We start from the raw sequence: 26,520 nt of genomic DNA, 5'->3' as shown, positions 1-26,520 counted from the left end.
CGCTTTCCGATCCCGTCCGCAAAATCTAGACGGATGGTGGTCCTATTTTCCAGCCCTTTAGCGGATTGGATATGATCGGATGAAAACGTACAGGTGGCTTGTTTTCACCCGATTTCCCCATAGAGGAGAGCAGGATCGTGACCATCTCCGCCCTGTCATCAGCCTGCTCAGCGGATTCTTCGCTGAGCAAGCGGATGCCGTGCAGCGGAGACGTCTGTGGGAAAGCGGCCTAAGCTGTGTGACCAGAGGTATAATGGCTACAATGGCTTTACCAAAAACTATATAGTGTGGGGGCCTACCTAAACAATCATTGTAGTTAAAGCGGAGTTCCGGGCACAGATCTCATTTTTTGATGAACATACCCCCGGGACAGTCAGGGCTAGCACATTCCACAATGGCTAGCCTCTGATCTGTCCCGGTTCGCACTTACCTGCAAGAAGAAATACTTACTTTGAAAATTTCTTCCACAGCGTTTCCATCTCTCTTGTGGGCAGCTGAAGCCGGCGCGGTCCTCTTCGGTGTCTTCTTCCGCGTCTTCTTCTCCCAGAATGCGCCGCACCGGCCCCTCTCGTCACTTCCGGTGCGGCGCCGCATTCCTAAACAGCTTCTGGGCATGCCCAGAAGCTGTTTAGCATGGGAATGTGGCGTCGCCCGGAAGTGACGTGCGGGGCCGGTGCCGTCGCATTGATTCCTGGGAGCGATGACGTTCAGCTCCCAGGAATCATCGCGAGGCAGGAAGTGACGGGGTGAGCCTCGGCGCTGGAGGAGGAAGTACCCTGAGGTGAGTATTTATGATCTTCGATTACAAGGTGAGTGTACAAAAAAAAAAAAATAACTATCCAATTCCTTTTCAGGTTATGTGTAGCTAGCGGAGGGGCACAAAAAAAAAATACAGATTTTGTGCTCGGAACTCCGCTTTAATATCTAATCAGGCAGGGGATTGTGCTACCTCATTTTTGGCAAACCTATTGGTTGCCATATATACACTGGGTTTTCATTAATTTTAATCTGATATGAGCAAATTTGCTTGTATGGATCCACGTCTATCAGTTTTATTGTCAAAAGTTAAAAAAACAAATATGACTGCTTAACAAAGCATCCCCAAAAGACCCAGCTACTGTAGGGAACCCCTCCTGGGGTAGCGCTTTGTCCTTGAGCCTGCGATCCCTCCAGCTATTCCCCCTGCTCTTCACTGGGAGGTATGCCATCTATGAGGATTATCACAATTAGTTGTGTTCTGAACGGTTTTGCTGAAATAGTGATTCTCAACTTGACTCTCTCTTGTTATAGAGTATTATGGAGACTATGATATGCAGCTACAAGTTACTCTGATTGAGCCACAGAGCCACTAATGGAATGAGCCCATGTCTGTGCAGCTTTCATAAGTTTGTGCAGCTTTCATTATTTTGCAGTCCATGTTTGTTCTTTGCTTTTCTGTACCTGTTTTGCCGAGGGAAGCTAGGCTCCTCTTCGGCTCTAATGTGTATCATGGTGGGGTTGGTAAGAGGATTTGTGCTTGCCTTGCCCTGGGCGCTGGCAACCCACGCTACGCCACTAGGCTGCTGACATCTTCAGCCAGTCATCTTCCGGGTTCCCATTTTTAGCAATTTTGATTGGCCAGCCTGAAATGGCATCACTACATAGGAGTTCATTCATCTCAGCAAAGCAAAATCGTACATGGTAAGACACTTTAATTCAGAAGAGACATAGTGGAGGAGATTTACTAAAACTGGTGCACACAGAATCTGGTGCAGCTGTGCATAGTAAGCAATCAGCCTCTAGGTTTAAGCCCTCATTCACATTGGAGCGACTTCTCAAGTCGCAGCCTTTTGCCGCAATCGTTAGTTGCCGCACCAATTTGAAAAAGTAGTTCCTGCACTACTTTTGTCAATGTCGGGTGCAACTTGCATAGACATCTGTGCATAAAGCCGTGCAGATGTCTTCCAAGTTGCACCCGAGGTTGCACTGACATGCGGCTTTGAAATCGTGAGATTTCAGAGCCGCAGTCAATGTGAACGGGGGCTTATTGTCAAAGCTTTATTGAACAAGCTAAAGTTAGAAGCTGACTCAGTGGTGTATTTTGGTTTTGTGCTGCCCTAGGCAAGACTAAAATTGGGCGCCCCACCCCTCCCCCACCTATGTAACTTTGCCCCACTCCATTTTTAATGGATGTGGCTCCCTCCAAAATTGAAGGACTACAAGTCCCAGCATGAACCCCTGAGATCTCACGAGAGAGGCGGTCGGTGAGGGAGAGAGAGAGGGGGGTGGGTGAGGGGGTATAAGAGAGAGAGGGGGGGTTGAGAGAGAGAGGGGGGGTGAGAGAGCGAGAAAGGGGGGATGAGAGAGAGAGACAGAGAGAGGGGGATGAGAGAGAGCGAGAGGGGGGATGAGAGAGGAGAGGTGAGAGAGAGAGGGGGGTGAGAGAGAGAGAGAGGGGGGTTGAGAGAGAGAGAGAGGGGTGAGAGAGAGAGGAGGGGGTGAGAGAGAGAGAGAGAGAGGGGGGGTGAGAGAGAGAGGGGCAGTGAGAGAGAGGGGGGATGGAGAGAGATAGAGGGGGGTGAGAGAGAGGGGGAAATGAGAGAGGAGGCTCTAGCAACCAGTGGCCAATAGAGTCTCAGGTGGATCGGGGACGGCTTCTTTTCTGCCCCCCTGCAAAGTGCCGCCCTAGACCTGGGCCTTGTTGGCCTAGGCCAAAATACAGCACTGAGCTGACTGCTTACCATGCACAGCTGCACCCGTAAATCTCAGTATGTCTGCATTACAAATCTTGCCTGTTCACCTATTTTTATTTTTATTTTTTTTCCCTAAAGTTCCATATTGACATTTTAATGTAAGTATACATTAATGATCATACGATTGTATTTTACTCAAAATTTCCTTATTCATTATTTATTTATTGTCTCTTTCAATTTACAGGTATAAACAATGATATGGCTATAGCTAGGTAAACAATACTGATGTTTAGGCCTCATTTACGTGGGCGTACCTATTTGTACAACCATGTGTACCGTCTTTGCCTAGAATGCTAGGTATTTCATGGATATTTGTGCAGGCAGACTCATTCATGTCAATTGGGACGCAGTGGATGCATGGGCAGAGCTGCTGGTCCCAGTTTGAAACCTGTGCAGGTGCAGGCAAGGGTGTCAAATTGGAACCATCAGCTGTGTCCATGCAGCCACTGCGTCCCAATAGCGTTTTAACCTCAGGCTACGCAGGAGGTTCTTTACAGTGAGAGCTACAAGACTGTGGAATTCTCTTCCACAAATGGTAGTAAGTGTGGGAAGTATGGCTACTTTTAAAAGACTCTTGGATGTACATCTCAAGGATGGAAACATTCAGGGGGTATGAGAAATGATTACAGTCACACACACCTACACAGGTTGAACTGGATGGACTATTGTCTTTCTTCAACCTCACCTACTATGTAACTATATAACTATGTAACTATGTAATAGACATGAGAAGGGCTGCCCGCACAGGGATGCACAGTGCAGGTAAAGCCCTTTGCATTGGTGTATGGATATTTGAAAAAAGCCTTAGCTCTGCAACATCCCTAGAGCCTGTCCCTGACAGTGTTTAGTCTATTAGTTACTCAAAATTTCCTCCATCAACATTGCAATTTTCAAGGCATCTGCCCCTGACACTGTGACACACTGGGCTTGGTTTACTAAAGGCAGATAGTCTGTGCACTTTGCAAAGTGCACTGCTCCAGAATTAGTAAATGAGGCAAAGCTTCACTTTGCAAAGAATACCCAATCACATGCAAGGAAAAAAAAAAAAAAACAGTATTTTTGCTTGCACATGATTGGATAATGGAAGTCAGCAGAGCTTTCCCTTGTTTACTAAGCTTTGGAGCAACTGCTCTTGCAGAGTACAGCTGCACTTTACAAAGTGCACATTTATTTTGGCTTTATTATATCAACCCCATTACAGCACACAAATTCCGGTAAGCATCATTAGCGTGTCGATAAATGCTTGTGAGATGAACTCCTTAGAGGTTGCAAAGGCAGTCCAACTCCTCTAGGGTGGCACATCAATATGTGCCATTGCCAGAAGGTTTGCTGTGTCTCCCAGCACAGTCTCTAGAACATGGAGGAGATTCCAGGAGACAGGCAGTTACTTTAGGAGAGCTGAACAGGGCCATAGAAGGTCCTTAATCCATTAGCAGTACTGGTCTGTGCTTCTTTGTGCGAGGAGGAACAGGATGAGCACTGCCAGAGCCCTACAAAATGACCTCCAGCAGGCCACTCGTGTGAATGTTTCTGACCAAACAATCAGGAACAGACTTCGTGAGGGTGGCCTGAGGGCCCGACGTCCTCTAGTGGGCCTAATGGGCCCTGTGCTCACTGCCCAGCAGCGTGGAGCTCGATTGGCCATTGAACACCAGAACTGGCAGGTCCGCCAATGGTGCCCTGTGCTTTTCACAGATGAGAGCAGGTTCACCCTGAGCACATATGACAGATGTGAAAGGGTTTAAAGAAGCCATGGAGAATGTTACACTGCCTGTAACATTGCTTAGCATGACCGGTTTGGTGGTAGGCCAGTGATGGTCTGGGAAGGCATATCCATGGAGGGACACACAGACCTCTACAGGCTAGACAATGGTACCCTGACTGCCATTAGATATCGGTTTGAAATCCTTGGACCCATTGTCAGACCCTATGCTGGTGCAGTGTGTCCTGGGTTCCTCCTGGTGCACGACAATGCCTGGCCTCATGTGCCAAAAGTATGCAGCCAGTTCCTGGAGGATTGATACCATTGAATGACCCCCACACTCACCTGACCTAAATCTGACAGAACACCTCTGGGACATTATGTGTCGGTCCATCTGACGCCACCAGGGTGCACCCCTGTCTGTTCAGGAGCTCAGTGATGCCCTGGTCCAGATCTGGGAGGAAATACTCCAGGACACCATCCATCGTCTAATTAGGAGCATGCCCCAACGTTGTCAGGAATGCATACAAGCAGGTAGGGGCCATACACACTACTGAGTACCATTTTGATTTGCTGCAATGAAATTTCAGCAAAATGGACTAGCCTGCTGCATCATTTTTTTCACTTTGATTTTAGGGGCGTCTTTGAATTCAGCCCTCTGTAGGGCGATAATTTTCATTTTCATCAAACAATGGGGCATCCTTTTTGCTCCTAACACATTACCCAGTCCATATCAGTATAGATATCCAGCATGATATTTGTCCCCATTGAAATCTGATGTGTTTTTAACGTGTTCCTTTTTGTAAGTGTATTTTTTTTGAGCAGTGTATATATATATACAGTGGGGAAAATAATTATTTGATCCCCCTGCAGATTTTGTAAGTTTGCCCACTTACAAATAAATGAAGGGGTTTTATTTTTTTATCATAGGTGTATTTTAAACGATAGAGGCAAAATATCAACCAAAAATCCAGAAAAAAACACGATACAAATGTTATAATTTGAGTTGCATTTCAGTAAGTAAAATAAGTATTTGATCCCCTACCAACCAACAATAATTCTGGCTCGCACAGACTAACTACAGTGTGTGCTCATGTGGTACACAGATTAGTCCTGACAATTTAAGAAGGTGCTCCTAACGACAACTCGTTATGTGTATAAAAGACACCTTACCACAAAATCTCTTTCTTCCATTCAAACCTCACCATCATGGGCAAGACCAAAGAGCTGTCAAAGAATGTTAGGGACAAGATTGCACAAGGCTGTAATGGGCTACAAGAACATCAGCAAGAGGCTTGGTGAGAATCAGATAACTGTTAGAGTGATTATTGGCAAAAAGAAGAAATACAAAATAACCATCAATCGCCCTCAGTCTGGAGCTCCATGCAAGATTTCGCCTCATGGGGTAAAGACGATCATGAGAAAAGTGAGGGATCAGCCCAGAACCAAACAGGATGAGCTTGTAAATGATCTCAAGGCTGTTGGGACCACAGTTACCAAAACAAACTATTGGTACCACAATATTCTGCCATGGATTAAAATCCTGCAGCGCCTGCAAGGTTCCCTTCTTCAAGAAAGCACATGTACAGGCCTGTTTAAAGTTTGCCAATGAACATCTAAATGATTCAGAGAAGGATTGGGAGAAAGTGCTGTGGTCCGATGAGACCAAAATTGAGCTCTTTAGCATTAACTCGACTCGCTGTGTTTGGAGGAAGGAAAATTCTGACTATGACCCTAAGAACACCATCCCTACAGTCAAGCATGGAGGTGGAAACATTTTGCTTTGGGGCTCTTTCTCTGCTAAAGGTACAGATTGACTTTGCTGCATTGAGGGGCCAATGGACGGGGCCATGTATTGTAAAATCTTGGATGAGAACCTTCTTCCCTCAGCCAGAACACTGATTATGGGTCGTGGATTGGTCTTCCAGCATGACAATGACCCAAACCGCCAAGGCAACAAAGGAGTGGCTCAAGAAGAAGCACATTAAGGTCATGGAGTGGCCTAGCCCATCTCCAGACCTTAATCCTTTAGAAAATGTATGAAGGGAGCTGAAACTTCGAGTTGCCAAGCGACAGACAAGAAACCTTTAGGATTTAGAGAAGATCTGTAAAGAAGAGTGGACCAAAATCCCTCCTGAGATGTGTGCAAACCTGGTCACTAACTACAAGAAACGTCTGACCACTGTGTTGCTAACAAGGGTTTCTCCACCAAGTTCCAAGTCATATTTTTCTTGGAGATCAAATACTTATTTTTCTTTCGTTCATTAATGGACACATCTCCATATCTTCTTTGACCCTTGGGATCATATTTTTCTTGGGAGATCAAATACTCATTTTACTCACTGAACTGCAACCTAATTTATAACATTTGTATCGTGTTTTTTCTGCATTTTTGGTAAATATTCTGTCTCTCTCATTTAAAATAAACCTATGATAACAATGATAGACCCTTTATTTCTTTGTAAGTGGGCAAACGTACAAAAATATGCAGGGGATCAAATAATTATTTTCCCCACTGTGTATATTTTATAGGAGTGTGTGTGTTTTACAAATATATATATTTTGTACACACACATTATATATATATATATATATATATATGTATATTCTAAATGTGTTTTTACAAAGCTCTGAAGAATACACAGAGGTAAGACAAAGCACAGAACCAGTCATCATTGAAATCCTAAAATGACTGCCAATGTCTTTGTGACCCTGCAGCTCTGCTGATGCGTAAAGTAAAATCAGTCATGCAGGAGGAACAACTAAAAAGCCGACACAAGTGCTCGCTGACTGACCATCTGGGGCACATGCAGAAATTAATGAGATCCTCAAATTAGCTGTTTATACAAGAAATCCACAGAGACTCACATCTGTATAATCAGAGTGCTGGGGGGGTAGACTGCAACATACAATTATGTAAATGAAACAAATACAAGTGAAAATCATGGAATGTGTGCTGTGATTATATGTATATTATATCAAACATTGTCCAGTAAAGCTGGGTGTAATTATTACAGAGAAAGCCGTGTTAGCCTTTCTCCAGAGGTATGAGACTCAATATCGACCATCTAAAACCATATTGTCATTTACTGAGTATTTCTGCACACAGCTCCTGAGAGTGTTCCCCCGGCAGCTCTGACCAGCACAGAGAAGATGTGTCTTCCCAGGCTGCACAACAACAAGGCCATTATATCAACTACACAACCATATCAGTCACAGCCACCTCCCCTGTTTAACAGGCAGCCTCCATTCTGCTTAGCTGGACTTTCCCTCCTTGGCCCCAGCTTGACAAATAATTATTAATATGGTTACAGTAGAATCAATTGCAGCTCATCCAGGAACTAGGAGAAATGGAAGAGATGGACAGAAGAAACTCTGCAGGTTCAGTACTATGGACAGAGCAGAAGATGAGGAAGAATAAAATGAACGCTTACTAAATGTGCTATGATTTTATATCATCAGTCTGTAGGCATTGTCCCAGTCTGCCTATCGTTCTTTCATTTTCTCATTCTTTTTCTCTCTCTCTTTTTGTTTTTCCCTTTCTTTTCTTGCTTTCTTTTCCCTCTTTCTCTTCTTTCTTTCCCCTCTTTTCTTTCTTTTGTTTCTCTAACTTTCTTTTTCTCTCTCTTTCTTGCTTTCTTTTACCTCTTTCTTTTTTCCCCTTTGTTTTTTCTCTCTTTCTTGTTTTCTTTTCCCTCTCTTTTCATTCTCTCTTTTCCCTCATTTGTTTTTCTCTCTTTCTTTTTCTCTTTTTTCACTTTTTCCTCTTTTTTTCTCTCGCTCTCTTTCTTTTTTCCTCTTTCTTTTCTTGCTTTCTTATCCCATTTTCATTTTGCTCTTTCTTTTTGTCTTTTTTTCCCTCTCTTTCTTTTCTCTCTCTCTATGTTTTTTCCGCTTTCTTCTTGCTTTCTTTTCCCTCTTTTTTTTTCTCTCTTTCTTTTCTATTTCCTTTTCCTTCTTTCTTTTCCCTCTTTTTTTTCTTGCTTTCTTTTCCCTCTCTTTCTTTTTTCTTTTTTTTCTTCTTTCTTTTCTCTCTCTTTGTTTTCCTTCTTTCTTTTCTTGCTTCCTTTTCCTTCTTTCTTTTATCTCTATTTTTCTTCTCTTTCTTTTCTATTTCCTTTTCCCTCTTTCTTTTCTTGCTTACTTTTCCCATTTTCATTTTGCTCGTTCTTTTTTTCTCTCGTTCTTTTCTTTCTTTTTGTTTTTGTCTCTTCTTGCTTTCTTTTCATACTTTTTTTCCCCTTTCTTTTCTATTTCATTTTCCTTCTTTCTTTTCCCTCTTTTTTTTTCTTGCTTTTTTCCTTTTTTCAGTTTTTCCCCCTTTTTCTTTTTCTCTTTTTTCTCTTTCTTTTTCTCTTTTTTTTTTCCCCGCTCTTTCTTTTTTTTTTTTCGCTCTTTCTTTCTCTGTCTATGTTTTCCCTCTTTCTTTTCTTGCTTCATTTTCCTTCTTTTTTTATCTCAATTTTTTTCTCTTTCTTTTCTATTTCCTTTTCCCTCTTTCTTTTCTTGCTTTCTTTTCCCATTTTCGTTTTGCTCTTTCTTTTTCTCTTTTTTTCTCTCTTTCTTTTTCCCTCTTTCTTTTCTTGCTTTCTTTTCCCTCTTTCTTCTCTCTATTTTTCTTTTTCTCGCTTTCTTTTCTCTTTCTTTTTCCCTCTTTCTTTTCCTGCTTTATTTTCCCTACTTCTTTTCTCTCTTTGTTTTTTCCTCTTTTTCTATCTTTGTTTTTCCCTCTTTTTTCTCTCTCTCTCTCTCTCTTTTCTATTTCTTTTTCCTTTTTCTTTTCTTGCTTTCTTTTCCCTTTTTCATTTTGTTCTCTTTATTTTTGTATTTTTTTTCTCTCTTTCTTTTCTCTTTCTATGTTTTTCCCTTTCTCTTCTTCTTGCTTTCTTTTCCCTCTTTTTCTCTCTCTTACTTTTCTATTTCCTTTTCCTTCTTTCTTTATTTCTTTTCTTGCTTTCTTTTCCCTTTCTTTTCTTGCTTTCTTTTCCCTCTTTCAGATCTATTTTTTCTCTCTCTTTGTTTTCCCTCTTTCCTTTCTTGCTTTCTTTTTCCCTGTTTCTTTTCTTGCTTTCTTTTCTCTCTTTAATTTTTCTCTCTTTCTTTTTTCCCTTTTTTCTCTTTCTTTTTCTCTTTTTTTCTCTCTCTTTCTTATTCTCTCTTTCTTTTCTCTCTCTATTTGTTTCCCCTCTTTCTTTTCTTGATTTCTTCTCCATCTTTCTTTTATTTCTTTCTTTTCCCGCTTTCGTTTCTCTCTCTTTCTTTTTCTATTTTTTTTCTCTCTTTCTTTTCTTGCTTCCTTTTCCTTCTTTCTTTTATCTCTATTTTTTCTCTTCCTTTTCTTTTTCCCTTTTTCTTTTCTTGCTTTCTTTCCCCTCTTTCATCTCTCTCTCTCTTTATTTTCTCTTTTTTTCTCTCTTTCTTTTTCCCTATTTCATTTCTTGCTTTCTTTTCCCTCTTTCTTTTCTCTATCTTTCTTTTTCTCTATTTCTTTTCTTTTTCCTTTTATTTTCCCTCTTTCGTTTCTCTCTCTTTCTTCCTTCGTCTCTCTCTTTTTTTAATCCCTTCCCTTTCTCTCTTACTCTCTCTTTTTTGCTTCTTCGTTTCTTTCATGCATCATATCTATCTATCTATCTATCTATCTATCTATCTATCTATCTATCTATCTATCTATCTATCTATCTATCTATCTATCTATCTATCTATCTATCTATCTATCTATCTATCTATCTATCTTTCTATCATTCTATGTGAGTTGTTTATCATCTACCTTTGCTTTCTATCTGATCTATTTATCTGTCTCGTTGTCTCATATATAATGTATTATCTGGCCAGCTAGAAACCTAACATACTTAATCCTTTTACAAAGAAATAGTTTGAATATTGAATATGGGGACAATACCAATATCATTTTAAAGTTACTAACAAGTAGTATTCCTTCTTTTGCCAAAAATAAGACATGAAAAATTATATGTAAAGCATGGAAGTAATCTCAGTATGAGAAGAATGATGTAAAGACATAGAGGGGCATTAAACAAAGGCCTGTTTTTATGAACTACGCCCAAAGGGGATAATAACCAAATAGCATTCTGGGGATGTCAAAGGGTCAGAAGGAAGGGGTGTAGAACTGTCACTGGAAGGTCTTTGGAATGCAATGATCATTGACGGGAGGAGCAGCACCGCAATCACACTTAACACATTCAGAGCTAAACATATTGATTTTCATTGACAGAAGTTTAATCTTTTGGGATTCAAATGGATGGCCATATAGAAATCACCCTTACACCCGTACACCTATCAATAAATATCAGAATTTATTCTGTGACAGAAATTGCATCCAAAGCATGACATACTCAGTTACTAAAGATTACTGTATCACCAGTGCCAAACAAAACACTGTAAAACAACAAGGCATCGAAGGTAAAGGCACTTACTGTCCATTAAAGTCTATTAAGAATCCACTAGTGAGCCTTTGGCTTTATGGCACACATTAGCATGTTCCTGATGAACAGCCCAGTAGTGGTGGATCACTTTGCATTTACAGAAAGAAATTGCCCATAAATTAGACAAGAAGCAATAAGCAGCTGCGCCACTTCACATAAAAGAATCAAAAAAATACAACCGTGGTAGGATTGCAAATTTTTGTGTGCATTGCATTATGCATACAGTATATGAGATATGAAAAAACAAAAGAAAATGCTGCACCCCTGTGTCAAAATATACATATAAAAAACAATTATATGATTGTAAACACATAGACACATAGACGCATATTTAAAAAATAATATTTTGTATAAAGTATAAAATGAAATTATCATTACAATTCACACTTTATGTATAACAGGGAATTGGTCATCATTTCCAAAAATGGTATTATGATGTTGTACAAAGGTTACATTGTGTTTGTCATGAGTAAAATAATACCCCTTGTGATTTTCACCTGGTTTTCCTGCATATAACACACTGACACTCCTCCACTGTATCTATGGAGACAGGCACAGTTGTCACCCAGGCTGGACTTTAAAGAAATCCACATTTGTACATTTCAATTCACATGGTAGTTGATGTGATTAACAGTTAGTAATAATAAAAAATAAAAAAAAGCAGTGAGTAATAAAAAAAAATAAAAATAAAAAAAAGGTAATATTGTTTTTATTGTCCTTTCCTGCTAAAGGGAAATAACAAGGAAGCCCCATTTCTGACCAAGTCAATTGGTATTTTTTGTACTTGCTGAAAATATTATTTCTTAAAAAATTATTTTATAATATTATATTTTTTGGATTTAGGTATGTTTTAGGCCCCACACGGGGCCAACTCTGTTCTGATAAGCAGGCGATCTGCTTATAGATCCCCTGCTGATCTGAGCAGAGTGGGTGGATGACACGTCTGTGTCTGCTCAATTTATGCAGAGCGGACAGAGACAGCGCGCGCTCTGCTCTTTGGGCAACCGGGTGTATACCGACTTCCTGTCCGTTTACACCCAACTACCTCTGATCCAATCCACCTACATGAAGGAAATCAGATCCTCTTCCATTTGTTTTAGTGGGCCAGATCAGATCAGAGGTAGGTGGGTGTAAATGGACAGAAGTCTGTTTACACTTGCCGGTCCATCTGAATGAATGGACCGTCTGATCAGGTCTGCCTGAAAAATTGACAGGGGAACCTGATCGGGAACAGTCATGATAAAGGGGGGTAAGGTGATTTTTTTCACACAGGTGACTTGTGATCATAGGTGTGCACATCCAATTGCATTAGGGTGTATACCCCAAAGCTCAAACACACAAGCCTTTCCCTGCAGCTTCAGCTGCACAGGACAGTGGAGGAATGGGAAGTTCTCTGGGCTGAAAGACTTCCTGTTCATTGACAAGCTGAAGCATAGTAAACACAGTTTAATATGTGTAGCACTGCCCCCTTGAGGACTGCTGGATAATACACTTTCGGGTCCCCCTGGGTTACCGTTAGCAACTTTGGCATTCACAATTTAACACTTTACTTTTTTGGCTCAGTCAATAATCAGTCCAGGGGTTTGTAGTTGTTTTTGGTGTTTTATTTTAAATAGGGATGGGAGAAGGGAATAGTGGGATACTCCAAATTAACTATTCACAATGCGGAGGACTCCTGTCTGATGATGCAGCCAGGCTGCTGATTCACCCTGCCACTAGGTGAATTTGGATTAAGTCTCTATCCAGATGACTTGATGAACTAAATTCTCTTCAGGATACTCTCCTAGTATCCCCTTTCACTTGACACACTGACACCCGTCCTCTGACTATCCTACTCTGGGGTGGCTCCCCTCAGGTCAGACCCCTTGACACGATCCCTTGTACTCACGATACTGTTTTTCGAGGGTCTCCAGTGTCTCTCCCCTTTAGTCAGTTTTCCTTGACCTCTGGGTTCAGTTCCTTTGAATCCCAGGCCAACCGCCTGCAACCAAGTGCCACCACTACAGAGGAGGAGGTAGCCGCCACCCTCCCTCCGGGACTTTGCTCTCCAGCCAAAGACACTGAAGCACATGCGCTCCTGGCTTTTATACAATATCCAATAATGGAATGAGACAGGTGGTCTCTGACAATCACCAGGGCTGTATCAAAGCCTGTGTACCCATTGGTCAGGTTTCCTCCCACTGCCCAACATGCCTCCCTATTGGACGAGTGTGAAACACCATCCAAACCCAATGAATCACACACTGAGCAGACCTAACTCACAGATCCTGCTCTCTGGTAGGCAGAAAGCAATATAGATTTGTCTGCTACTCCTCTGATAGGCAGACAGAGCAAAAAAAATACTCTCTCACTAGCACCGACCTAGGAGGGTGCTACATATGCTTCAGCTACGAATGAACACAGTGAGTAAGTGTGTTCACTGTGTTCATTTAGAAAAGGAAGGGGCCAGTAAATTACATATTTACTAGCCCCTTCCCCCACTCTCCAATAATTATTACTAATACTAATTACTAGATACTACTAGATTATTACTAGATATTAATTTGTAGTACCATAAATTGCAACTCTACACCTTCACACTTATTTTAGGCACAACAGTGATTTTTGAGTCACCGTCAATGTTGTCAATAGTTTTATTATTGTCCGTATATTACATTTGGCCCTTCTTCTAAGCAATAATGACATTTATCTTATTCTGGACATGGAGAAGAGTAAGGATGAATCATTGTTATATTTGTAAAGATGATGTTATGGGATGGAACTCTATCCAGATGTGGTTGCACTGTACGAATCAATACACTGATGTAAGCCAAATGACATGGATAGGTTTTATTATCCTGACTAAGGAAAACAGGAAAGGTTATCTGATAATAGAAAACTTTATTTGTTTTGTATTTTAGAACAAAAGGATATAGTTGCAAAATGAATAGGAAAGCACAAAATATAATCCGTGAACACTTTTGCTGTTTTTGCGTGCCGTGGGAGTGCAGTTCAGGACTTGGCACCCTGAAATGGGTTGTGTCTTTGCCCACCATTTTATTATTTGTGTATCTAAAGTAAACATCTTTAGACAGAGCGGTGATGGGTTAGAACGCCATTTCAGCTTTTTGCTGTTTGTGTCCCCGCTAGGTGAGGTTTACCCACATAACCACTTGCCGACCGCCGCAAGTACATTTACTGCGGCAGTCAGCCCCGTACAGGCAAAGTGAGGTAGTACTAAGTCGCTAGCCTGAGAGCCTCTAGGGGGCGAGCGCGCGCCGCCAGAGGCCCGCCCCCGCCCGCTCCCGCCCCTGCTCGTTCCCTAACAAGTCCGCGCGAGTGATCGGCGGACCCGATGTCCGCCGGTCACTCGCGATCTCCCCGTGGAGAGGGAGAAAGGCAGGCGCCTGTCATTCTCCCTGATCTAACTGCAGAGATTATACGATACTGCTATGTAAGATCGTATGTCTCTGTGGTTACATCACTAGCCACACCCCTTTACAGTTAGAAGCACGCCCCTAGGGACACACTTAACCCCTGCATCACCAATAAAGTTAACCCCTTCCCTGTCAGTGCCATTTTTACAGTAACAGTGCATATGTATAGCACTGATTACTGTAGTAATGTCACTGGTACTCCCAAAAGTGCGATTCGGCACTGCGTGACTTTAACGGACAATTGCGCAGTCGTGCGACACTGTACCCAAATGAAATTGACGTCCTTTTTTTCCCACAAACAGAGCTTTCTTTTGGTAGTATTTGATCACCTGTGCGATTTTTACTTTTTGCGCTATAAACAAAAAAAGAGCGACAATTTTGAAAAAATAACAATATTTTTCACATTTTTTTATATGAAATTCCCCAAAAAAATGTAAAAATCAAAATTTTTTTAACATTTTAGGCCAATTTGTTTTCTGCTACATATGTTTGGTTAAAAAAATCGCAATAAGCGTATTTTGATTGGTTTGCGCAAAAGTTATTGCGTTTACTAACTAAGGGAAAGATTTATGTAATTTTTAGTTTTTTTTTTTACTAGTAATAGCGGCGATCTGCAATTTTTTTTTTTGCAGGACTGTGATATTGCGGCGGACAGATCGGACCCTTAACTGACATTTTTGACACTTTTGGGGGTTCCAGTGACATTACTACAGTAATCAGTGCTATAAATATGCACTGTTACTGTAAAAATGACACTGGCAGGGAAGGGGCTAACTTTATTGGTGATCAGTGGGTTAAATGTATCCCTAGGGGCGTGATTCTAACTGTGGGGGGCGTGGCTTGTGATGTAACCACAGAGACATACGATCCTGCTATGTAGCCGCCTGCCTTTCTCCCTCTCCAGCGGGACATCGCGAGTGACCGGCGGACATCGGAGCCGCCGGTCACTCGCGCGGGGATGTCAGGGAACGAGCGGGGGCAGGAGCGCGCCTCTGGCGGCGCGCGATCACCCCCTAGAGGCGAGCGACGTAGCCCCACGTCGTTTTGCCTGTAGGGGGCTGACTGCCGCAGTAAATAGTCGTGCGGCGGTCGGCAAATGGTTAACCAAGGTTTCTTTTTGGGATTACAGAATGTCATAATGCTGACTCCTGAGCTGATAGGGGGAGAAGAGAAGACAGGAACACAAGCTTTTTAAAAAATATTGTATTGTTTTATTCCAGGTTTTTTTTAAACAGAGAGGGGTAAATGACACAGCACAAGGACTGTGCTGTATATCATGCTTTGAAGGATCAGGATATATATATATATATATTTTTAGGGTTACAACCACTTTAAGATCGTCCTTGTACATATCATAAATAAACAGACATAGACATCCCCTGAAAATAAGCCCTAGTGTGTTTTTTGTAGCCAAATCTATTATAAGACCCGGTCTTATTTTCAGGGAAACACGGTATGAATAGATATTTTTCCATTCATTTACAGGTCACGGCTTGGCCCCGCCCACCGCTCTCTCTTCTTTGGATCACTGGCTGTAATTGACAGCAGAAGGAGCCAATGGCTCCCACTGCTATGTGAACCACTGAGGACAGAGAGACCTGGGAGAGCCTTTGCTCTCATGCACACCGTTGGATCGAGATGGGGCTCAGGTAAGTATGAGAGGGGGGGTGGGGAGTTGCATCCAGAAGATTTTTTACCGTGATGCATAGAATGCATTACAGTAAAAAACCTTCTGCCTTTAGAACCACTTCAAGAAGAAACTAGGGGAAAAACCCAAAGTTTGAGTTGGCCACAGAACAGGAATAGAGGGGAGATCTTCCAATAGGAACACTTGTTCAGGTGACAACTGTCTGACAGGAGATATACACTATATTGTCCAAAGTATTGGGACACCTGCCTTTAATTGTTTTGGTAAACTGTTAATTTGGTGAGTATAGTTCAGATTAGGCACCTTTCACAAGGGTGTTCAGTCCAGATCCATCTGTCAGTTTTTCAGACAGATCCAGACTGAGCCATAATGTACACTATATTACCAAAAGTATTACCAAAAGTATTGGGACGCCTGCCTTTACACGCACATTAATTTTCATGGCATCCCAGTCTTAGTCTGTAGGGTTCAATATTGGGTTGGCCCACCCTGTGCGCTATAACAGCTTTAACTCTTCTGGGAGGCTGTCCACAAGTTTAGGAATGTGTCTATGGGAATGTTTGACCATTCTTCCAGAAGCGCATTTGTGAGGTCAGGCACTGATGTTGGAGAAAAAACCTGGCTCGCAGTCTGCGCTCTAATTCATCACAAAGATGTTCTATCGGGTTGAGGTCAGGACTCTGCGCAGGCCAGTCAAGTTCCTCCACCTCAAACTCGCTCATCCATGTCTTTATGGACCTTGCTTTGTGCACTGGTGCGCAATTATGTTGGAACAAGAATGGGCCATCCCCAAACTGATTCTACAATGTTGGGAGCATGAAATTGTCCAAAGTGTCTTAGTATGCTGACTCCTTAAGAGTTCCCTTCACTGGAACTAAGGGAACAAGCCCATCCCCTGAAAAAGAACCCCACACCATAATCCCCCATCTACCACTTGATTTAGACCAGTGCACAATAGAATCCCTAATAGAACACATTTGGGGTGAATTACAGCGGAGACTGCAAGCCAGGCCTTGTCATCCACCATCAGTGCCTGACCTCACAAATGTGCTTCTGGAAGAATGGACAAACATTCCCATTGAACCCTAGGGACTAAGACTGGGATGCCATTAAAGTTAATGTGTGTGTAAAGGCAGGTGTCCCAATACTTTTGACAATATAGTGTATCTCTCGGTAAAGTTTTCCTCTCGGATATAGAAGAAATGGCGTGTAAAGGCAGGTGTCCCAATACTTTTGACAATATAGTATATCTCTCGGTAGAGTTTTCCTCTCGGATATAGAAGAAATGGCCGCACTCCAAGTTCCATCAAAATTCTTGTTTTAATGAACGAACATCCCAAGTGTTGCAAATAGAACAAAGGTAGACGCGTTTCACACACTAAGAGGTGCGCTTTTTCCTCTCACTTCATGTGTCTACCGGATAAGAAAAATCTCCTAAATATAATAAAGAAAGCAAAAACCAGACATGCGTTTTAACCATCCCCTGCTTTATCTAAAAAAGGAGAAAAAATGTTTTGGCTTGTGATTTGGAATTCATGTGTGTGTCCTAAAAACTGGCTTGGGAGTGGTGACACACGAATTTTGTTTGCACAAAAGCCTGCATGCGAATTTTAGGCAATAACAGCTTTTGGTACATATATCATACAGTATACTTTTCACACCCAAAAATTCTTAGGGCTTGTTTGGACTTGCGGTTGGGGGACATTAACCACTTACCCCCTTCCTGACCAGGGCCTATTTTGCGATTCGGCACTGCGTGACTTTAACGGACAATTCCGCGGTCGTGCGATGCTGTACCTAAACGAATTTGACGTCCCTTTTTCCCACAAACAGAGCTTTCTTTTGGTGGTATTTGATCACCTGTGCGATTTTTTGATCATGCGCTATAAACAAAATAGAGCGTAAATTTTTGCAAAAATAACAATATTTTTCACATTTTTTTTATATGAAATTCCCCCAAAAAAATGTAAAAATCAACATTTTTTAACATTTTAGGCCGATTTGTTTTATGCTATATATTTTTGGTAAAAAAAAAAAATCGCAAAAAGCGTATTTTGATTAGTTTGTGCAAAAGTTATTACGTTTACTAACTAAGGGAAAGATTTCTGTAATTTTTGTTGTTTTTTTCTTTAACGCGTAATGGCGGCGATCTGCGATTTTGCGGTGGGCAGATCGGACCCTTGATTGACATTTTTTACACTTTTGGGGTTACCAGTGACATTACTACAGTAATCAGTGCTATACATATGCACTGTTACTGTAAAAATGACACTGGCAGTGAAGGGGTTACCTTTTTTTGAGAGGGAGGGGTTAAGTGTGTCCCTAGGGGCGTGATTCTAACTGTGATTGGTTGTGGCTTGAGGTGTAAGAACAATGATTAACGGTCCTACATAGTAGAACCGTATGATCACTATTCTTACACAGGGGAGAATGAAAGGCGGCTTTGTTTACATTAGCCGCCTGTCTTTCTCCCGGTGTAACGGACGATCGTGAGTGCCCGGCGGACATCGGGTCCGCCGGGCACACGCGCGGGAGGGGTCCGTGACCGAGCGGGAGCGTGCATCCGGTGGCGCGCGCTCGCTCCCCAGAGCCTCACAGGCTAGTGACGTACCCCTACGTCACTTTGCCTGTGAGGGGCTGACCGCCGCAGTATATGTACTTGCGGCGGTCGGCAAGTGGTTAAAAAAGGCACAGGTGAGCATGCTTGTGCAAAGGCCCAGAAAGTCCAACCAATTCCAGCCTATACCTAACTAATCTTAAAATTGTTTCCCATCTTAACACCTATGCTGACTAACCTGTGTAAGAAAGATGTATTGTATATACTTACCTACTTTCAGCCCACTCTGGTCCCTTCATGTGATCCAGCTCCCCTGTGTAAGCCAGCGGTGGCTGCAGGGGAGAGGAGGGATGCCAACAACATATGGACAACAGAAGCCTATGGGTAACATCACTGCTCCAAGGCCATTGCCATTGGCGAATGCTCTCTCCTCTCCCCTGCAGTCGCCACTGGCTGTCTCAGGGGAGATCACGTGACCAGACCGGAGTGACATGAAAATAAGTAAGTATATACATCTTTCTTACACAGGTTAGTCAGAATAGGTGTTCAAGGGGGAGGGAGTATTTTCAAGATTAGTTAGTTGAATTCCACTTTATGGGCTTTTGCACATGCATTCTCACCTGTGCATTTTTAATGCCCAACCGCAAGTCCAAACAAGCCCTAAAAACCAGCAAGATCCATTAAATTTTTAGGTGTGAAAAGTATATGATATATGTATCAAAAGCTATTAGTGCTGAAAATGCATGCAGGCAGGTGTGCAGGCAAAATTCCTGTCAGGACACAAACACGAATTCCAAATCTCAAAAGGGAAGGGTTTTTCTGCACAAAAAAAAATTCTAAATTGTATTTGGGGTTATGTGGCCATTTTAGGAACTTATAAGTGAACCCAAATATGTATAAATTACTATAACTAACAGAACCAGTACTATTAACCGGTACCGTTGTCTAGAGCCGACGGTCGGCTTTCTTGTAACGACAACCGATGCGGCTGATCATACAAGGAGCTGGAGGGGGGGGACGTCTCCCCCCCCCCCCCCCTCCTGCTGCCTCCCACGTCTCGCCTGGGTCTCCCACCCCATGTTTTAAATGCTGTCATTGTTTTTTAAATCTTTTAAATCATTTAAAACGGCCAACCTTGGAGTTTTAAATTATTTTAAGTGCAGAGGAGGGGTTTGGGGTCTTTTAGACCTCAGATCCCTCCATAAAGAGTACCTGTCACTGCCTATTACTGTTACAAGGGATGTTTACACAATAAAAGTGATAAAAAAAAAAATGTTTTTTTTAAATGGACAGTGTAAAAAAAAAAAAAAAAATAATTAAGAAAGCGCCCCGTGCCTCCGTACTCACGCGCAGAAGCGAACGCATACGCAATTCCCTCCCGCATATGTAAACGGTGTTCAAACCACACATTTGAGGTATCGCCGTGATCGTTAGAGCAAGAGCAGTCATTCTAGCACAAAGCCTCCTCTGTAACTCTAAACAGGTAACAGTTAAAAATATTTAAAATGTCGCCTATGGAGATTTTTAAGTACTGTAGTTTATCACCATTCCACAAATGTGTGCAGTTTTAAAGCATGACATGTTAGGTATCTATTTACTCAGCGTAACATCATCTTTCACATTATATAAAAAAATCTGGGCTAACTTTACTGTTTTTTTTTTTTTTTAATTCATGAAAATGTATTTCTTCCCAAAAAATTGCATTTGAAAGACCGCTGCGCAAATACTGTGTGACATAAAATATTGCAACGATCGCCATTTTATTCTCTAGGGTCTCTGCTAAAAACATATATATATATAAATATATATATATATATCATGTTTAGGGTTTCTATAAAAAAATACTGATTTTAACATGTAAGCAACATATATCAGAAAAAGGCTTAGGCTCCAAGGGGTTAATAAACAGTTGTCACAACTTTTTTTCTCAGAGAATAGGTGCAGGAACTCTCACTTTTGGAGTTACCCCTTGTCTCCACCCCCTATCTACCTCTGAGCACCGTACCTAGGTTCCACCCCCTACCCACCTCCCAGTACTGCCCCTTTTAGAGAATCAAGTATCATTTGTGGTACTAAGTAATTTGTATGGGATTTTGTTAATGATAACAAGAAAAGCAGTAAAATAACAACAAAGGACACCCCCAGCAACAGTAGATCCCACCAGCAACAATGGACCAGACACAACAAAATACACCCAGCAACAATAGACCCTCAGCAGCAACAACAGATCTCCCCACAGGCAGCATCAATAGACCCTCCAGCAGCCATTTACAACAGACGGTTTCCTCAACAGTAGATCCCTCTCAGAAACAACTGACCCCCCCCCCAACACATAAGACCAACCCGAGCAACAATAGACCCCCTCTGTAAAAATAAATACCTTCAATAGGTCTCCCAGCAGCAACAGTAGACCTCACCAGCAACAATAAACCCCCCACAAAAATATATCACCTCCAGCAACAATTTATCCCCCACCAGCCAGCATCAAAAGACATCCGTAGCAAAGCCCAGCACCCCTTGCCATTACATACATTCAGTGCTGGAGGTGCCAGAACTGCTTTGCTGCACGTTACAGCTGAAAAAAATCCCTGGTCACAACAAATAGTAAACTCTAATAGGTGTTTTAGGGTGTTTTTGTGCAGGAAAAAGCCACGGGTGCACCATCCAGCCCTGCTGTCAGCAGCCTGTTAAACTCTATGAGAATCTAAATGGCTGCTACGGCTGAGTGGTGCACAGAGTGGTACTAAAGTTGGGGTTCTAGGCACCCATGCCCGCAATACAAGCAGTCTGCATTCTGCCCATTTGTCCCTGGGTGAATACTACGCTAAACTTTAATACCACTCAGTGCACCCTCCAGCCCGATCCAGCAGCTGCAGCTTTCAGAGCCAAGACTTATACACCGTAGCACTTAGGGATATTTGAGAACCTGACAAGGTAATAAAATACTGTATAAACCATCAAATAAATATCAGAGTGTTCCACTTATGCTGCCCTCTTAGGCTCCATTCACACCTTAGCGTATCATTTTCAGGCATTTTTCAGGCTTTTTTTGGGCGTTTTTTGCAGGTGTTTGGAGGCAGGCATTGACATCTAACAAACGCCCTTGTAATCTGCCAAAAAAGAAGCTCATGTGCTTTTTTGAGCTTCTGGTGTTTTGCTTCAGATAACAAAATGCTCATATGTGAACTGGGTCTATTGAAATAAATGGGATTTTGCTTGTTGGGTGTTTTGAAACTTCAGGGCCTTAAGGTCAGGGTATGTTAACCACTTAAGCCCCAGAGGATTTGGCTGCTCAAAGACCAGGGCCTATTTTGCGATTCGGCACTGCGTGACTTTAACGGACAATTGCACGGTCGTGCGACTCTGTACCCAAATGAAATTGACGTCCTTTTTTTCCCCACAAATAGAGCTTTCTTTTGGTGGTATTTGATCACCTGTGCGATTTTTATTTTTTGCGCTATAAAAAAAAAGTGCGTCAATTTTGAAAAAATAACAATATTTTTCAAATTTTTTTATATGAAATTCCACCCCAAAAAAATATAAAAATCTAAATTTTTTAACATTTTAGGCCAATTTGTTTTCTGCTACATATTTTTGGTAAAAAAAAAATCGCAATAAGCGCATTTTGATTGGTTTGCGCAAAAGTTATTGCGTTTACTAACTAAGGGAAAGATTTATGTCATTTTTATTGTTTTTTTTTTTTTTAACTAGTAATGGCGGCGATCTGAGATTTTTTTGCGGGACTGCGACATTGCGGCAGACAGATCAGGCCCCTGACTAACATTTTTGACAGTTTTGGGGGTACCAGTGACATTACTACAGTAATCAGTGCTATACATATGCACTGTTACTGTAAAAATGACACTGGCAGGGAAGGGGTTAACTTTATTAGTTATCAAGGGGTTAAATGTGTCCCTAGGGGCGTGATTCTAACTGTCAAGGGACGTGGCTAGTGATGTAACCACAGAGACATACGATCCTACATAGCAGGATCGTATAGTCTCTGCAGTTACACCAGGGAGAATGACAGGCGGCTTTGCTTACATCAGCCGCCTGCCTTTCTCCCTCTCCAGCGGGAGATCGTGAGTGACCGGCGGACATCGGAGCCGCCGGTCACTAGTGCGGGGATGGCCGTGAATGAGCGGGGACGGGAACCCCCCCTTCGGCGGTGCGTGCTCGCCCCTACAGGCTCCTGGGCATGCGACATGGTACCACGTCGCTTTGCCCAGGAGGGGCTGACTGCCGCAGTAAATATACTGTGGGCGGTCGGCAAGTGGTTAAGGACCAGGCCTATTTCTTGTTCTTTAAGACAGTGAGCCAGGCCAGTAATGTTCTTTAAGACAGTGAGCCAGGCCTTCTCGTCCAACATCAGTGCCTGACCTCACAAATGTGCTTCTGGAAGAATGGACAAACATTCCCATAAACACACTCCTAAACCTTGTGTACAGCCTTCCCAGATCTGCAGTTGCCATGGTGCTGCACATGTGATCAGTTATGATACCAGCCATTTGAGGGTTTTACAGTTCAGTTGAAAACTAACAAACTAATAACTGTAACCGTTATCATTCCATGCCATGAATGTAATTGTTTTGGTAAACAGTTCAATTGGTGAGTAGAATTCAGATTAGGTTCCTTTCACAAGGGAGTTCAGTCTAGATCCGTCTGTCAGTTTTTCAGACGGATCTAGACTGAGCTATAATGTACACTATATTACTAAAAGTTTTAGGGTGCTTGTCTTTACACACATAAACTTTAATGGCATCCCAGTCTTAGTTCGTAAGGTTCAATATTGAGTTGGCCCACCTTTGCAGCAACAGCATTAACTCTTCTGAGAAGGCTGTACACAAGGATTAGGAGTGTGTCTATGGGAATGTTTGACCATTCTTCCAGAAGAGCATTTGTGAGGTCAGGCACTGATGTTGGAGAGAAGGACCTTGCTTTGCGCACTGGTGCACAGTCATGTTGGAACAGGAAGGGGCCACCCCCAAACTGTTCCCACAAAGTTGGGAGGATGAAATTGTCCAAAATGTCTTGGTTTGCTGACGCCTTAAAAGTTCCCTTCACTGGAACTAAGGGCCAAGCCCAAACCCTGAAAAACAACCCCACACCATAATCTCCCCTCCACCAAATATTTGGACCAGTGCACAAAGCAAGGTCCATAAAGACATGGATGGGCAAGTTTGGGTTGGAGGAACTTGGCTGGCCTGCACAGAGTCCTGACCTCAACCTGATAGAACACCGTTGGGGTGAAGTACAGTGCAGTAGGGTTCGACCGTTTATCGGCAAAGCCTATTATCGGAGGGCCGATATCAACTTTTCCCGATATATCGGTATCGGCCCCGGAACTGGCCGATATTACCTATATTTTCGTTGCGTCGTTTTGCCTTCTTAGGCCACCTCCCTCACCTTGGACAGCCTCGTCTGGAGTCGGGACTAGTCTCGTGGGAGTGCCATACACCCACCCACAGCAGCCCGGTGCCAGCCAGCCACCCACACCTACAGGCCCTGTACCAGCCAGCCAGTCACAGGCACTGTACCAACGAGCCAGCCAGCCACCCACAGGCCCTGTATTAGCCAGCCAGCCACCCACAGGCCCTGTACCATCCAGTCACAGGCACTATACCATCTAGCCACCCACAGGCCCCGAACTAGCCAGCCACCCACAGCCCCTGTGCCAGCCACCCACCAACCCACCACAGAGTGCCAGCCAGCCACCCACCCACCACAGGGTGCCAGCCAGCCAGCCACCCACCCACCACAGGGTGCCAGACAGCCAGCCAGCCACCCACCCACCACAGGGTGCCAGACAGCCAGCCACCCACCACAGGGTGCCAGCCAGCCACCCACAGGCCCTGTACAAGCCAGCCAGCCACCCACAGGCCCTGTACCAGCCAGCCACAGGCATTGTACCAGCCAGCCACCACAGGCCCTGTACCAGCCAGCCACCCACAGCCCCTATGCCAGCCACTCACCCACCACAGGGTGCCAGCCAGCCATCCACTCACCACAGGGTGCCAGACAGCCACCCACCACAGGGTGCCAGCCAGCCAGCCACCGCAGGGTGCCAGCCAGCCACCCACAGGCCCTGTACCAGCAACCTAGCCACCCACAGGCCCTGTACTAGCCAGCCACAGGCCCTACCAGCCAGCTACCCACAGCCCCTGTGCCAGCCAGCCACCCACCACAGGGTGCCAGACAGCCAGCCACCCACCACACAGGGTGCCAGCCAGCCAGTCATCCACCACAGGGTGCCAGACAGCCAGCCACCCACCACAGCGTGCCAGCCAACCACCCACCAGGTTTAGCACTGGGAAACACTTTTTAAAAGATAAAAGAGCATTTTATATACAACTATATAGATCAGGCCAAAATGAGGGACAAATGAGGAGGAAAGAGGGACATTGCTCCAAATCAGGGACAGTCCCTCGAAATCAGGGACAGTTGGGACCTATGCACATGTGATAGGCAAACATAGTTACTGCTGTATACCTATATGATTACAAACAAGCAAGAATACGAAAACACACAAATGTACCAGATTGGTAACATTAGGTGTATCACATTCATTCATTGATTTGTTCATTCATATCTACAACATATTAATAACACTGTAGATTCCTAGATTCAAAATCTATCTATAGCCATATCCCTCATACCTCCATTGTAGACACAACAAGTCAGCTTGTCTCTCAGTGTACAATCCAAAACAAATCTGTCGTGATCTTCATTCTGGAAAGAAAAAATAAAAATTTCAAAATTGTAAAAACCAGTTGGGCGCCAAACACTTTACATCATAACACACATACACATGCCATGTACGTCTCGATCACTCAGAGGCCCTATACTTGGCTTTTTGTTTGTGACAGTGACATACTTGGCTTTTTGTCTGTGACAGTGACATACCGGTAAATGTCGTTAAAGGATCTCTGCTCTTTCATGCAAACGTATAGAATATTGTTTGCCTGACAGGCGATTAATTCTTCATGATTGATATCAGGAGCCTCCAATACGTTCATTACCTTAAAGATACAGCGGCACGTCCATATATACCATAGTAGAGTTTGCTCTTGCAATCATATGCATGCTATTTCTGGTAATAGACACCCGCGCCCCCATAGATTGAAACATAAAAATAAATGCACCCAGCGTAATCTTCTATTCCGTGCTTTATTCAACCACGCTCCGGCCTGTCAGCATTCACTGTTATTCCTGAATCGTTTAGAGGCCCCTTCCTCACCTCTCGATTTCTTTGTTTAATAGTGCGATAGATTGGTTCAATGAAAGCGTCACTAAGCCCGCTGCATGCTAAATCCCGATATCCCCCGTTCTTTTCCCCCAATTTATTTTCCTGCTTGAAGCATTCAGCGCATTGTCTATTCAATCAGAATGTGACATCATTTTCCCATGTTAATAATGTTTTTCTGTCTTTGCCGGAAACAGTCTGCTTCTTAATATGGATCATAACAAAAAAAAAAAAAATGAAGGATGGTAAATAAATAACCCCACCCATTGCTTTTTTTCTAATGATCTGATTGCTTTTGTTCACAGGCTTTAAAGTAGCATGAAATACCTGCTTTGCACTCACCTGCTAGGATGCAGAAATCAGGAGGGATGCTCAGATCTCTTGTTTTCTCAGCTGCCTCCATGAACCCTTTCCTCTGAATCTCTCCCTCCAGCCGTCTCACCTCCCCCTCCCTGTACGCCTCAATCCCTCCTCTCTCCCTGAACACATTCCTCCTCCTCTCATCCAGTGTAGCTATAGCATCTCTATACTGTACTGTTTCATCATCAGTATCCCTGCAACCTCCCATCTCCTCCATTATCACCGTGTGCGTCTTTCATTTCCCATCAAATTTCTTTTCTTCTCATTCTTTTTTTTTCTTAAACCGGGTACCACCCTTATGGTTGTATGATCATTATAGGCACACGCTATAGATCTCGGTTCACAAAGCTAACACATCAGAAAAATCAAAAAAATGACAGATATTTTCAGCTGAAAGCCGGTAGGCTCTTTTACAAATAACA

The 26,520-nt window shown here is 43.0% G+C and overlaps 1 protein-coding gene across 1 annotated transcript in view; it reads right to left on the bottom strand.

Annotated features, from left to right (window-relative positions):
• APC2 (APC regulator of WNT signaling pathway 2) overlaps positions 1-26,196 on the bottom strand; it is a 118,676-nt gene extending 92,480 nt beyond the window's left edge. Inside the window, exons 1-2 of the mRNA XM_082264002.1 lie at positions 26,081-26,196; positions 25,152-25,224 (exon numbers count right to left, since the gene is read on the bottom strand). Coding sequence (XP_082120128.1) covers positions 25,152-25,157 — 6 coding nt within the window. The 5' untranslated portion in view covers positions 25,158-25,224; positions 26,081-26,196. The remainder of the gene's footprint in view (positions 1-25,151; positions 25,225-26,080) is intronic.
• Between the last annotated feature and the right edge of the window lie 324 nt (positions 26,197-26,520).

Source organism: Pelophylax lessonae (assembly GCF_965119305.1).
Source record: "Pelophylax lessonae genome assembly, chromosome: 1".
Lineage (NCBI taxonomy): Eukaryota > Metazoa > Chordata > Amphibia > Anura > Ranidae > Pelophylax > Pelophylax lessonae.
Note: the sequence above shows the minus strand (reverse complement) of the source record. Positions and strands in the feature narration are given on the sequence as shown.